This window comes from Leptidea sinapis, chromosome 33, assembly GCF_905404315.1.
Source record: "Leptidea sinapis chromosome 33, ilLepSina1.1, whole genome shotgun sequence".
NCBI lineage: Eukaryota > Metazoa > Arthropoda > Insecta > Lepidoptera > Pieridae > Leptidea > Leptidea sinapis.
In genome coordinates this window covers 2,478,147-2,491,886 of record NC_066297.1, presented here as the reverse complement: position 1 = coordinate 2,491,886, position 13,740 = coordinate 2,478,147, and the positions used below count along the sequence as shown (strand labels likewise).

Sequence of the window (13,740 nt, the reverse complement as noted above, 5' to 3'; positions counted from 1 at the left end):
TCAGTGAAAAACTGTCCAAACAACAGCATATACAAACTTAAAAATGATGGAATTTCGTATTTCAGGTAAGTGTCGCTTTAGTTAACAAAATTATGTAACTAACTTGACGTTTTAATCACTTTGCTAAATAATTACATTTCAATTGCCAAAGTAAAATACATCGCCAACGAAATGTGTGAAAGAGACGGACTCTTCGCACATTTCGCACCACCACCAATGAGCTTCTTATGGGCGTATACTAATGGACAGGAACGCCACATTCTCAGATGATAAATGAAATCAAAATAACTTTATTCATGTAGCTCAAGGAAATGACACTAATGAATTTCAAGTTTTCTTTTCTTTTTATATCTACCGCCGCTTCAGAAAGGGTTGAGTTTAAAAGAGAAGAAGTGGCAAGAAACCTATTGCCATTCTTTTAAATCAACATTTACAGCTTCATCTCTTTACAAATCATTTAAGTTACAATATATGTAAAGAGACGGACTCTTGCACACATTTTGCATCACCATCAATGAGCTTCTTATGAGCGTATACAATAAACTTTGAACAATACTGCCAAGAAATAAGGTATTAATTTGAATGAATGTTTTAATGTTATCTGTATATCTGTTAATGTTAAAAGTTAATACAAATACACAACGCCACTAGGACATTTTTTCGACCTTTTAATAGGCGATTGTGAGTCTTAATACTACGCCCATGACTAGTTTCTAGAAATCCGCACGGGACAGGAACGCCACATGCTCAGATGATAAATCAAATCAAAATCACCTTATTCATATAGGTCAAGGAAATTACACTTATGAAAGTCAAAAGTTTTCTTTTCTTTTTATAACTACCGCCACTTCGGAAAAGGTTAGGCTTTAAAGAGAAGAAGAAGTAACAATAATAATAATATTGACCCACTCTTACACAAATTGTCTTGCTCCTAACTAGGCTTAGCCTGTGGGTGCAACACAACGATATAATATTTAATACAACATACTTACTTAAACATACATAAATACAAATAAACATCCATGACTCGGAAACAAACATTCATATTCATCATATAAATGATTGCACCTACCGGGATTCGAACCCGGGACCTCTAGCTCAGTGGGCAGGGTCACTAACAAGAAAAAATTATAATAAATTAATAATAACTAATAGTGGCAAGAAACTTATAGCCATTCTTTGAAATCAACATTTACAGCTTCATCTTTTTCCAAATCATTTCAATTACAATATATGTAAAGTGATGCAACAAAAATACTCAAACGTCAAATAAGGATAAGGAATCGAATGGATGGATAAGGATGACTCTCTAGCTACCTCCATTTCAGGCACATTGCCGATGGTCTTTCCGACCGGCAGCCATGTCCCGGTCTCCGTGTCGAACTTCTCGACGACGTACGCCTCGATCGGCTCTCCACCGTCGTCTTTGGGCCTCTTCCACTTGAGGGTGCAGCCCTCTTTGTGAATGTCCGACACTTCTAGAGGTCCTTCAGGCTTCTCTGGTTTTCCTGTAATTTTAAAGATTTTATATATTTTAGACATTTTGCGACCAAGGCATATGTTGAACGAAGTGTTCGTAGGCCCCAACAAGATGAACCGACGAGCTGGTCAAGATCGCCGGAATACATTGGATGAGGGCAGTGCAGGGCCGATGGTCGTAGAGATCTTTGGGGGAGGATTTTGTCCAGCAGTGACGTCTTCCAGCTGATGATGTATATGAACAAAAATTTAATACACAAATGGGGGTCTGTTATCTATACCTGCCCTCTTTGTATCAATCAATAATAAATTTGGAATAAACGAGCTTTTTATGTGTTCGAATTATCACCGAATCGGCTGGTAATTATTCATTGAAATTTCAAGGAAAACGATTTTATTAAATAAAATTTATAAATATTTCAGCTATGTGTAAGTCAGTGTTTATGGCAACCGACAACAAGCGTTCAAATTGAGGCTGAAATGTGCAAGCTAAACTTTAAAGTGCATAACAACTTTCAACAAGTAGAAATAATCATTAAAGAATTTCAACCACCGGAAAAAACTAAAAGATTACGAACACTTAGCAAAATGTTTGTTGTATATGATTCAGCTAGCGCAAAAGCAATCATTTTATAAGTAGTAGGGCACCACAGCATGCTATCCTTGTTAAACCACCTCGGATTTTATACTGAAACTGCTATGTACTGTAGGCAAAAAAAATAATTACCCTTTGTGCTATTAGTTTATTTTGTCACCTTAAATCAAACAATTATAAAAAGCTTTTTTATTCATGCGGGTAGTCAAACAAAGGGCTCGTCTTAATCTACAGGTGGCATCACAAGTATTGCCTCATACATCCTTGTGAATTGGGCAGAGTTAGGAATTAAAAATGGCGGCTCAAGAAGCCTGTACCGTCGGCATATTATTTTAAGGTTCATCTATTTTTCATAGAAGTGGATAAACGAACGTACACCATATTACTCGTACCGTTGAAACTCACTTTACTTTACCTACTATATACCTAATTCATGAAACTAGTCCAAATTTTGAAGTTTATATAAAAAGGTTCTATCGTTTTTTAAGGAACACTTACCAACAACTGTGATGTCCAACTCGGCGGTGTCTTGTCCGTACTTGTTGACCGCCTGTATCTTATACGTGCCGGAGTCTTTGCGACGCGGACTCGAGTGTTGGTACTTGCTCAGGTAAGGCACGTTCACAACTAAACAGGTGATAAATAGGTAAGTCTAATAATTACATATATATATCTTAACATATATATTTCTTTTGTGCGTCTATTTTAACTGAACTCCTCCTGACTGAACGGCTGGAGCGATTTTAATGAAACTTTCTGTGTGTCCTCAGATGGATTCGAGAATGGTTTAGATTCATAATTGAACTACCTCCTAAACGGCTGGACCGATTTTGATGCTTTTTTGTGTGTTCCAGTGAATTTGAGATTGGTTTAGATTTTAAATTCAGTCCATATATCTTGATATATATATTTACTTTGTGCGTCTGTTGTAACTGAACTCCTCTTAAACGGCTGACCGATTTTAATGACACTTCCTGTGAGTCTTCAGGTGGATTCGAAAATGGTTTAGATTTACAATTGAACTACCTCCTAAACGGCTGGACCGAATTTGATGATTTTTTGTGTGTTCCAGTGAATATGAAATTGGTGTGTGTCTTCAGGTGGATTCGAGAATGATTTAGATTCACAATTGAACTACCTCCTAAACGGCTAGACCAATTTTGATGAATTTTTTGTGTGTTCTAGTGAATTTGAGATTGGTTTAGATTCTCAATTCCGTCCATATAATATAATTCTCCTACTCATGTGTATGGTAGTGAATTCCTCCTAACGGCTGGACCTATTTTTCAAATTATAGACGTGTGTAACGGACAACTGTCGGGTCCACTAGTCTAATATATTTTATAAATTAATAAGATTTTTTATGTAAAAGGAGGTAAGACGAGCGTATGCGTCATCCGAAGTTAAGTGATCACCGCCAACTACACCATCTTGCAAAGCGAAAAATATCAGCAGCGTTCCCGACCGTTTTGGAAGGTGTACGCAGTTTTTTTTTGAAGGCACCATGTCGTAAGCTCGTTGCAAAATTGCAAGTATAATTATGATTAAGTAGGAGTATAATTATTAAAGTCTACAGCCTAGCCAGAACTTTCTCATCACCCAGTCCGTCTATTTCTCTCTACCTTGCTCATGATGAGTTGAAGCAGGTTATAAGTATCGCCTCTGAGTACAGGACCGACATACGTTGCCTTCCGCTTCTTGTTACTAAGTATCATTTTTCTAAGAATATTGACGCCTCGTAGCACATAAATCGACAGAAAAGTCCTCGAACACATACCGGATGACGCAGTGTTGGTAGGCCCTACAAGATTGTCCGATGATCTGGTCAAGATCGCCGGAATACGTTGGATGAAGGTAGCGGAGGACCGATCTTCGTGGAGATCTTTGGGGAAGGCCTTTGTCCTGCAGTGGACTTCTTCCGGCGGATATGATGATGGACGCGCCGAAGCACAGTTTCATTTCTGACCTTTCCAGTACTAGTATACGGCGGTAGCACCTGTTAAGGCTTGCATGTGTATTGCAGTTACCTCCTTCACAGTCCACGCTTCGACAACATAAGACTTCTCACTTTATTAGAACGAACTGGGAAAATCCTACGCTTTAACTAATTAAATTATATGCAGTGTACATACGTTTAAGTCCATTGCCGGAGATAACGATCTTGCTGTTGAGCGACCACGTGACCTCTGGGGCGGGTTCACCCGACACCTTCACGTCCAGAGATATCGGCTCGCCTTCACGCACTTTGATAGCGCGAAGGTTACGCCGGTCAATCTTTGGTGCCACTGAAAAATATCAAAATATAATTGTAAAAAAAATTCGTGTGATCTACTCTGGTAGAGTACACAGGTAAGAAATGAAATTTCTTCAGGACATCATTTTCTACTATTTACAACTTCACAGAAATTGGGTAGATAAGGCTTACGAAAAAAAAATCCGTATTAAACTAAAGCTGTTTCATTATTATAGACATGCATACAATTAAGTTTTTTTATTTTATTACTTCCAAACTAATATATTATTCTTTGCGTCACTATACTGCTTTTTGATTTTAAAAAATCAACATGGCGCGTAACCGAAAATCGTGACGATTTCCTATAAAATTTCTCTCATATTTCAATAAAGAAGTTTCACTTCAATCAAAGTATAAATATACCATCCAAGGACTACAAAATAAATCTTAACTTTAATATCCGTTAAGACTTACATCGTCTGGGCTTGCAGGTGACAGATTTGCTGGCGTCGCTAGGCTCGCCTGGTCCCGCCTCGTTGACAGCCCGGACACGGAACTCATACTCTGTGCCCTCGTCCAGATTACCTACGGTCGCTTTGTCGTTGTCGTTGGGTCCCACCTGAACATATCGTTATAAAATCTCAATAAAAGATATAAGAGTGCAAAATAATAATTGAATATGATGATTTAATCAGGCTAGAGTTTATAACCACATATCGATACCTCAGTTCCAAAGAGTAACAATTTAGAAGATTATCGGCTTATGATGAAGTGGAAAATCTTCTGATCAGACTGACATGAACACACACGCATTGCATAGATGGACCCAATCATAGGTCCAATTCAAACCCACATCCACACACTCACTCACACACACACACACACACACACACAATTAATTGTAAATTGTAAAATTTGGTTTTTAATGATTTCTGTTTATTTCTATATTGTTTACTAAATAAAAAGTTATCTGCTAAGGAAGTTGCGAGATATTCCCAATACAAGTGTCCTAAGACAACTTACTGGGAAGTCTCAACCACTAAAAAATGTATATGTAATCTTTGAAATAAACGAAATTTATTATTATTTATTAATTTAGAAGAGGTTTACAAAAGAAAACGACACGAGTTATTACTGTATGAAACAAAAATATTCTAGATTTATGAAGAAATATTCGAATTAACAACTAAACTGCATTCACTTATCGATTTGTTTCTCTTTAGTAATGGCGGGTTATCGTTTATGGAACAATTTGTCATACTCATCTTAAACTTACTGAATTTCAGACTTGTTACACTTAGAAGCTGTGGCATTGCTATGATTGCATGAAAGTAGAATTGACCACTCATTTACTTACTAATAAGTGTAAAGATTAATAAATTGAGGAGATAAATACTCCAAATATGATTACAAATAAGATTTGATATTTACAATATCTATATTCTGTGGTTAAATATAAAACTATACTAAATGTCACGTCGCGATCTGTCAAAAGTGCGTTCAAACTAGACTGACAACCGTGCAACAAAATGGCAGATTCCACGTAAGCAGTGGAATGTAATAAATTTAATGTATGCTATTTATATAATCACTATTGTCAATGAGAGAGTGAACTGTGTAAATTAAAATCCACAGATTTTTTCAGAAAGTTTATTTTTTAATATACTATATAAATTAATAAGTATAGAGGAACATACAACTGTTTTAAGATATGGCCGGAAGTCTTAGAGTATGCAAAACTAAGTAGTACCGGAAGTGAGCATAGACGTAGACTGAGATCAATAGAGCGAACATAGATATTGCTCAGACTTAAGTAAAACTTGCCTGAGTGTGATAAAACGCGAACTTGACTTTTGCATTTCGCTGTTTTAGCTTAAGCTCACCATAATTTCAGATGTCAAATGACTATAAAAACGTTATCAAAGATTACGCTAAGCTTAATCTTTGATTACGTTTTAATATATTTTAATAATAATTTAACGATTAAACAACTAAAATTACATAAGTAAAGTCTAAGTACGATCCTTAGATCTCAGCCGTAGAGTAGTTTATGATATTTTATTCGCAAATAAACATTTGAATGTCGGAAAAATATGATCTATGTAATTTACAGGTTTATATTATACTCACTTCACAAGCCTTCACCCACTTGGGCGAGCCGACCTCCCTCTTCTCGATGACGTAGCCCGTGATGGGTGCGCCGCCATCTTTGATCGGCTTCTGCCACTTGAGCTCCACGTGGTCCTTGTCCCAGTCCACCACCTCGGGTGTGCCGGGCTTACCGGGCTCGTCTGGATAAACAAAATAAATTGTTTATAATCATTTCACTAGTCGCATACAAACAAAAACAAAGCTGAAAAGAGAAGCCGGAACGTGACACTTTATCGCGCGTGCAACCGGCGCTCATCGATTTTAGGAAAAAGTCGTTATTACGTCTAGAGTGGCTTACTGACGCACTGCTTGTGTTTGAGTCAAAATTAAATGCTTGGGTTAAACCATAAATAAAAAGGCTGTCTTAGAACGCCTATCAATGTGAAACTCTCATCGAATATTCAAAATTGTAATTAATAAAAATATGCTTTATCAAATTAAAATATTCGCCATTTAATGTTACTTACTTATACTTATTCCAATAATAGATGGCGCTGATTTATATATCTCTCCGGGGCTTGATGTATCACATTAAAAATAAAAAATAAAATATCTTACCGAATGGATTCTTAGCAATGATCGAGTGTTCACCATCCAATGGTTCTGAAACACCCTCGTTGTTCACCGCAGACACTCTGAACTTGTATTCATGTCCTGGGACCAGGTTTTCGATTTCAGCCTTTGGATCTTTGGTCTTGAGTGCTGGAAGCCATCTTCCTGTCTCGGTATCCAGCTTCTCAACCAGGTAGTGGTCTATGGGAGCACCACCGTCATCCAAAGGTGCATTCCATTTGAGATTGCAGCCTTCTTTGTGTACATCTGAGATCTGAAAGAAACCGAAATTTTTGATTCAATAACAATTCAAAATTTACAATCCTCGAATAATATATCAATTCCTAATATATAAAGAAACTTATTATATTTTTTACATTCGCTAATAAAATGCTCGCAAAATACCTTTATTTATTTACAGTGTGTGAAGATTATTGCATCTACTGTACTCAATAACTCTTGTTTTCACGTATTAATTTACATTTACTTTTTTGACTTACTCGTGTAAGCCATTACTTTTAAGTATTTGACGTTCGAGAATTTTTGCTGTGTCACTTTACATATATTGTAGTTGAAATGATTTGTAAAACGATGAAGCTGTAAATGTCGATTTTAAAGAACGGTAATGAGTTTCTTGCCACTTCTTCTCATCAAAGCTCAACCTTTGCGAAGTGGCGGTAAATGTAAAAAGAAAACTTCACATTCATTAGTGTCATTTCCTTGACCTACATGAATAGTGATTTTGATTTTATTTTGAACTTGAAAACTTCTAGTCAAACAGTAGGTATGGTCGCACCTTCAGCGGTCCTTCAGGCTTGGCCGGTACATCCAGCACAATGATCTGGATGGTAGCCTCGTCCCTGCCGCTGCTGTTTTCTGCCTTCAGCACATAGGTGCCGCTGTGCTTCCTGCTCGCTATCACCACAGACAGCTTGGTCCTGTAGTCCTCAACGTCCACTGATAGGTCTTCCCGAGTGGAGAGACGTTCCTTGTTGTGGAACCTGGGGATTTGGAGGAGAGATTGTATGACATTTAAATTATTTTAAATCGAGAACTCTTGAAATTCTCGTGATAAAATGTAACTTTATCCTTTTCACGATAATTCGTAAAGTAGTTAACAATATTGTAAAAAAAAAAGAATGTTGGGAGAGTTTCTTGCGCCGCTTCTTCTCTCTCAGAGCACCATTTCTTTGCAAAGCGGCAGTAGTAAAGAGAAGAGAAGAGAAGAGAAGGAGATGGAGAGTAGAATTCTAAAGGAATCAATTTTGAGAACAAAATGCCATTTATGCCTTTTAAGGCCTAAAAGCATCAAGAAAAAAATAAACTGACATTCGCGTTTAAAATAAGGATGACTACTTATGTATTATATATCTATATAAAATTCAATAAGTTTGAGATAAGTATGAGAGATTATTCCATAAACGACAACCCATAATTACCACAGAGAAACAAGCCGATAAGTGAATAAGTTGTTACTTCCAATATTTCTTCATAATTCTAGAATATTTTCGTTTTAAACAGTAACAACTGAAGTTATTTTCTTTTGAAACACTTTTCTGAATTGATACTCTTTGGAACTGAGGTATTGGTATGAATAGATCAGTGTCGAATGAGAGCACGGTACGGCTTGCGAATTTTTTTTTATGTCAACAGGGAGATAAATGTTTAACCTGGATCTAAAAAAAAAACAAAAATTCTATGCAGCAGTATTCGCTCGCCACGTTTGGTCACATAATGTGTTATTTCTCGGTAACTCCATATGGTATATTTACAAAAAAAAAACACTCACATAAAAATCTGGTAACACTCCTTATTACCCTCTTTTGTCTTTCTAGTGTTGTAAAAATAAAAATCAAATTGTAATTACCAGGTCTTGGTCGGAGGCGGTTCTCCCGACACCTTCACATCCAGTCTGATGTTCTGTCCGGCCTTCAGCGTGAGGTCGCGCATGTTACTGCGGTCGATGCGGGGCGGAGCTGATCAGATAAAATGGAATTAGACTTCAAATTATTGGAAAACATTATTATATTATATTACACAGCCATCTTCACTGTGAGGTTGACACTTGTATTTTTTTTAAAACATCCTATTTAAAGCGGGCGAATTGATCATAACACTCTCGGTTCCCATATCTCTAAATCATCATCAGTCGGAAGACGAGATTTCCACGATTTTCGGTCTTGCGTCAATCTTGACCCGATGGTCGCTCCATCTTGTGGGGGGCCTACTAACACTTCGTCTTCCGGGAAGTGGTCGCCATTCTACCGAGCTATGTGCCGCCCCGCCCACTGCCATTTCAGTTTCGCAACCATATGGGCTATGTCAGTGACTTTGGTTCTCCTACGGATCTCCTTTCTGATTCGGTCTCGCAGAGAAAATAACCCTTATTGCATAATGCTTACTAATATAATGTTATATATAGCATGACTCACCAAATCTGTCCTTAGCCAGCAGGTTCTCGGTGGGTTGGGACGCCTTGCCCGGCCCAGCCTTGTTCACGGCCTTCACCCGGTACTGGTAGGTCTTTCCCTCGATCAGGTCTGGCACTCGAGCCTCTGTTTTGTTTCCAGGGACCTGACAAATAATCACTTATTTTAGCTGTGCTTATAAAAACAATTTATACATTTATTTTTGGATATTTAAATCATTTACAAAAATACATAATAGACTGTACACACATCAATGAAGTTTCCATTAAATATACATATCATGTGACCAGCCAAAAAAGAGAACAAACAAAAAAATACTTCCAAAACTGTAGAAGAAAAAATCAAACGGATTCTTGCTAACTTCAATGAAATTGTAAGTACAAGTGTTCTCTAATATATTTCTTAAACTGTGTGACCAAACAAGTATGTAAATCAATATTATTAAATTTTACATTATAGTTATTACAAGCCCTTTATATTATAGTTATTTATGCAACTGTTGTGTAATAAGGGGTATTAAAACACGAATGTGGGTTTATAACACGAGGCGAAGCCGAGTGTGATAATAGTATCACATGAGTGTTTTAATACCTAATTATCAACAGTTGCATACAAGACTTTATCTACACCCAGAATATTAATCCTTTAAAAGATTCTGAAACAGGTTGCTTACTGCTAACATTAAAACAGCCAGCCGTCTTAGTAGTAACCTAATATCATCCATTACTGATTATATACAAATAAACTCAAGAATTATTTATTTTAGTAGTAATTTACATTTTATATAGAGCAATTACTAAAATTCACTTGAATATTATGTTCTTTTGCAGCGTTTAAAATATCCGGCGGTGTGCTGTCAAAACTTCAATCGCTCATTTTCAGAAAAATGGCGGAGTTTCAAATAACCTACTTTTTTTTTAAGGCGCGCCACGTTCTGGTAGTGTGGAACGCGCATAAACGAAAATGCTCTTTTTTTGAAATTCATACAGATACCACGCATCGAGCAATAAGAATGTGGCTGTTTGTTGATACTCTTTGCGCATGAAGGGATCGAAAAAAAAACCAAGGAGTGTTGTTATGAAATTCAGTACAATATTACAACACTCGTTTGGATGATGTAACGGTTATTACAACATTGGGTGTTTTAATGTTGGTAATAAGCTAACTGTTTCAGAATCTTTAATAGAGGATTTAAAGCACGAAATTTGCAGAAAATTCAACCATTACAATAGTTATATCGTTGCCCCCTGTTCTTATATTATTTTTTCATAATGTAGTAGAACTGTCAAACTGTGTGTGTCAAAAATATATCTCATATTCATACAGAAATAAAATTTTAAATTAAAAAATATTAAGGGTCACGAGTTGGAATTTGATGAAAATCGATTCAGTAGTTTTAGATTTAATCGCAGACAGACAACGTGACATGAGAATTTTATATATTAGATAACATAGGTGTACACATTATGGGATTGAAACCAGCTTAGAGATCATTCAACCCCAGGCTAAGAGGTCATCTAATGGTTTTAGTCTTAACACATCACAAAATGACCAAGGCGTAACATACCCCGATACAACCTCGATCATGTAATATCTGTCAAACAATTTGATAGTCAATTAAATAGGAAAGTAGAACTCCTTACCTCGACCGCCTTCACCCATTTGCCAGTGTCGCGATCCTTCTTCTCCACAATGTATGCGGTAATGGGTGCGCCACCATCGTTGGTGGGCTTCTCCCACTTGAGGTCCACGTGGTTCGCACTCCAGTCCTTGAATTCCGGTTTGCCGGGAGCATCCGGTTCGCCTGAGGAATGGTGGTTTATTAATTTTACTGGTTATAAACTTTTATATATCATTGTATTTTAATCTTACCTCTAATGGTCCAGCAATAAGACAGCAAAGAAACGAATGTAATATTAATAATTTGTAAATCATTAAACGATAAACACACACACATAACATTAGTCGTTTCCTTCATTACTGAGGGTTATGACTCCCCGCTGCATCAGTTTCTCCCGTACGATTTCCGATCTACTACGATCCTTAGCTTCATGAAGGGCATTGTGGAAGTTGATGTTCAGAGAAGATCGTATTTGGTCCGACCATCCCGTGGGACTGTCTCCTCTAGGACGTTTGCCATCTACCGTGCCTGTCACCATCAGCTGTTCAAGATTGTGACCATATTTACGAGCAATATGTACGAAGAATTCCAGCTAGTCATAGTCTATCGTATAAATGATCTAAGGCGACGCCTTGCCCTAGATGCGTAACGAGGGCCATGTTCGTCTTTACCCCTATAGGCACTTACTAGGCCTAATAGCCTCAGTAGGCAAGATAGCTAGCACACTATACTGCCTGGTGGTAAAAGTATAGCCACTATGGTACCCATCTTACCTATTATTAAGTAATTAAATAAGTATCACACCCAATGGAAAATTCTTTTTCTAAAATATTTTTTTTCCATAAACATACATCCACTCCCACTCAACACCTTATGGGAGAGGGGTGGCTGAACACAATGATCCCATGGCAGGTGATTCGAGCCTTCTCCTTTTGCCTATTGCAATGAAACCATTGCCTAATTATGCATTTTATTTTTGTAATTTTCTGTATAGCAATAAATAATTTATTTATTAAGTTCTAATAAAACTTACCATATGGATTCTTTGCGGTCGTCGCTGTCTCTGTAACCAAGGGCTCACTCTCGCCCTCGGGGTTGACAGCCTTGACCCTGAACATGTAGTCCTTGCCCTCGTTGAGTCCCGTGACGTCAGCCTCGGGAGTCTTGGTCGTGCACACGGGCACCCAGCGCCCTGTCTCCGTGTCCATCCGCTCCACCACATAGCTCTCGATGGGTTCGCCTCCGTCGTCTTCAGGAGCCTCCCACTTAAGCTTGCAGCCGTCTGCTTTCACGTCTGATACCTGCATGATAAGATATCGGATATGGTATAGTAAAAAAAATGCTACAATTTCGTCTTTATAACCGAATTAAAAATCAATCAAGTGTACAAGAGTACTTAGATAATTTATACGTCTAGGTAGTATTTTGCTGCTAGACCACCAATGAAAACAGGTCAGGTTTATTACTTTAGTGTGCGTGACAAGCTACGTTTTACACTCGCGATGTGTATGTCACTTTGTGATGTGCATGCATTGTTCAAAATAGAGGTGTAACTGTCAACCTTATTATTTTTCGCAGCTGTAACAGTCTATCTAGACGTATAAATGTTGTAAATGTCAGTCGTACTAGTAAACGAAGGGTTCATTACCATGGTACTATATAATAGAACACTATGAACTTTATGAATATTAATTATACAAAAAAAAAAATTTGCACGTCAGCCATTTTGGAATTCGCCATCTTTGTATCTACTATATGTTGTTAGAGCTTCAATTTCAAGTTGCTAATTATTACGTTTTATGAGGCTCATGGGCGGACAAACAAACAGCGAAGTGTTAGTAATATGCCTTCAAAAAGTATTAAGTATTTTTACACTATTTAGTTATTCACACTGGATAGTAATCCAGTAAAAAAAATCCACCACAATCACTGTGAATCCTTACACCAGGAAACCCACAGCACCAGCTAAAGCCTGCTGCTACAGCCGCGCTGTGGGTTTTCCATACTGAATTAGCCATGCATCAGTTGAGCCCTTACTATCAGCTAAGCCCAAGCATCAGCTGATCCATAGCATCTGATTATTCTACCATCAGACCTTTTTTCATATATTGTCAGCACGAAATTCATTATGTTAAGTCAGCGCATCCAATTTCGTCACACGCTAAAGACTCAAAATAGACTCTTACCTATATATTTTCTAAATGCGCCAAATAAGTGTAACTGAGTTATTAAAACTAACCTTCAAAGGTCCCTTGGGTTTGGCGGGCTTGCTAACAACAGAAACCTCAATCTCCACGCTGTCGACGCCGGAATCGTTCTTCGCAGACACCACGTATTTTCCACCGTCAGCCCTGGTCACCTTGAGCAGCGTGAAAGTGGTGTGGTAATCCTGGTTCTCTATCTTCAGCCTCTCATCTGATTTGAGGGTCTTGTCGTTCAGAGCCCACGTGATTGTGGGTTCCGGTTCTCCTTGAACGTCCGCTTCGAATTTGAGGGTCTGTCCCACTTTGATCTTGCGTTTCTGGAGGTTCTTGCGGTCAATTTTGGGTGCCACTGCAATATAAGAAGTGTAATTAGAAAGGCGTGCGCTACTTCTGGAAATCGTGTGTGGCGTCTTTTAGTGGTCCCACTGGAAGATCAGCGCAGTAACAGTAATCAGCATTATGCTGAAGTGTGACCA

General features: G+C 37.7%; 1 protein-coding gene across 45 annotated transcripts in view; it reads right to left on the bottom strand.

Moving 5' to 3' along the window:
* Positions 1–13,740, bottom strand: part of LOC126974761 (twitchin) — a 194,591-nt gene that overhangs the window by 60,445 nt on the left and 120,406 nt on the right. For all 45 annotated transcript variants that reach the window (XM_050822373.1, XM_050822375.1, XM_050822416.1 and 42 more), the window contains 12 exons: positions 13,300–13,613; positions 12,094–12,361; positions 11,083–11,243; positions 9,443–9,584; positions 8,878–8,986; positions 7,807–8,011; positions 7,017–7,284; positions 6,438–6,598; positions 4,782–4,926; positions 4,207–4,359; positions 2,573–2,701; positions 1,318–1,508 (listed from right to left, as the gene is read on the bottom strand). In XM_050822373.1, coding sequence (XP_050678330.1) covers positions 1,318–1,508; positions 2,573–2,701; positions 4,207–4,359; positions 4,782–4,926; positions 6,438–6,598; positions 7,017–7,284; positions 7,807–8,011; positions 8,878–8,986; positions 9,443–9,584; positions 11,083–11,243; positions 12,094–12,361; positions 13,300–13,613 — 2,246 coding nt within the window. The remainder of the gene's footprint in view (positions 1–1,317; positions 1,509–2,572; positions 2,702–4,206; positions 4,360–4,781; positions 4,927–6,437; positions 6,599–7,016; positions 7,285–7,806; positions 8,012–8,877; positions 8,987–9,442; positions 9,585–11,082; positions 11,244–12,093; positions 12,362–13,299; positions 13,614–13,740) is intronic.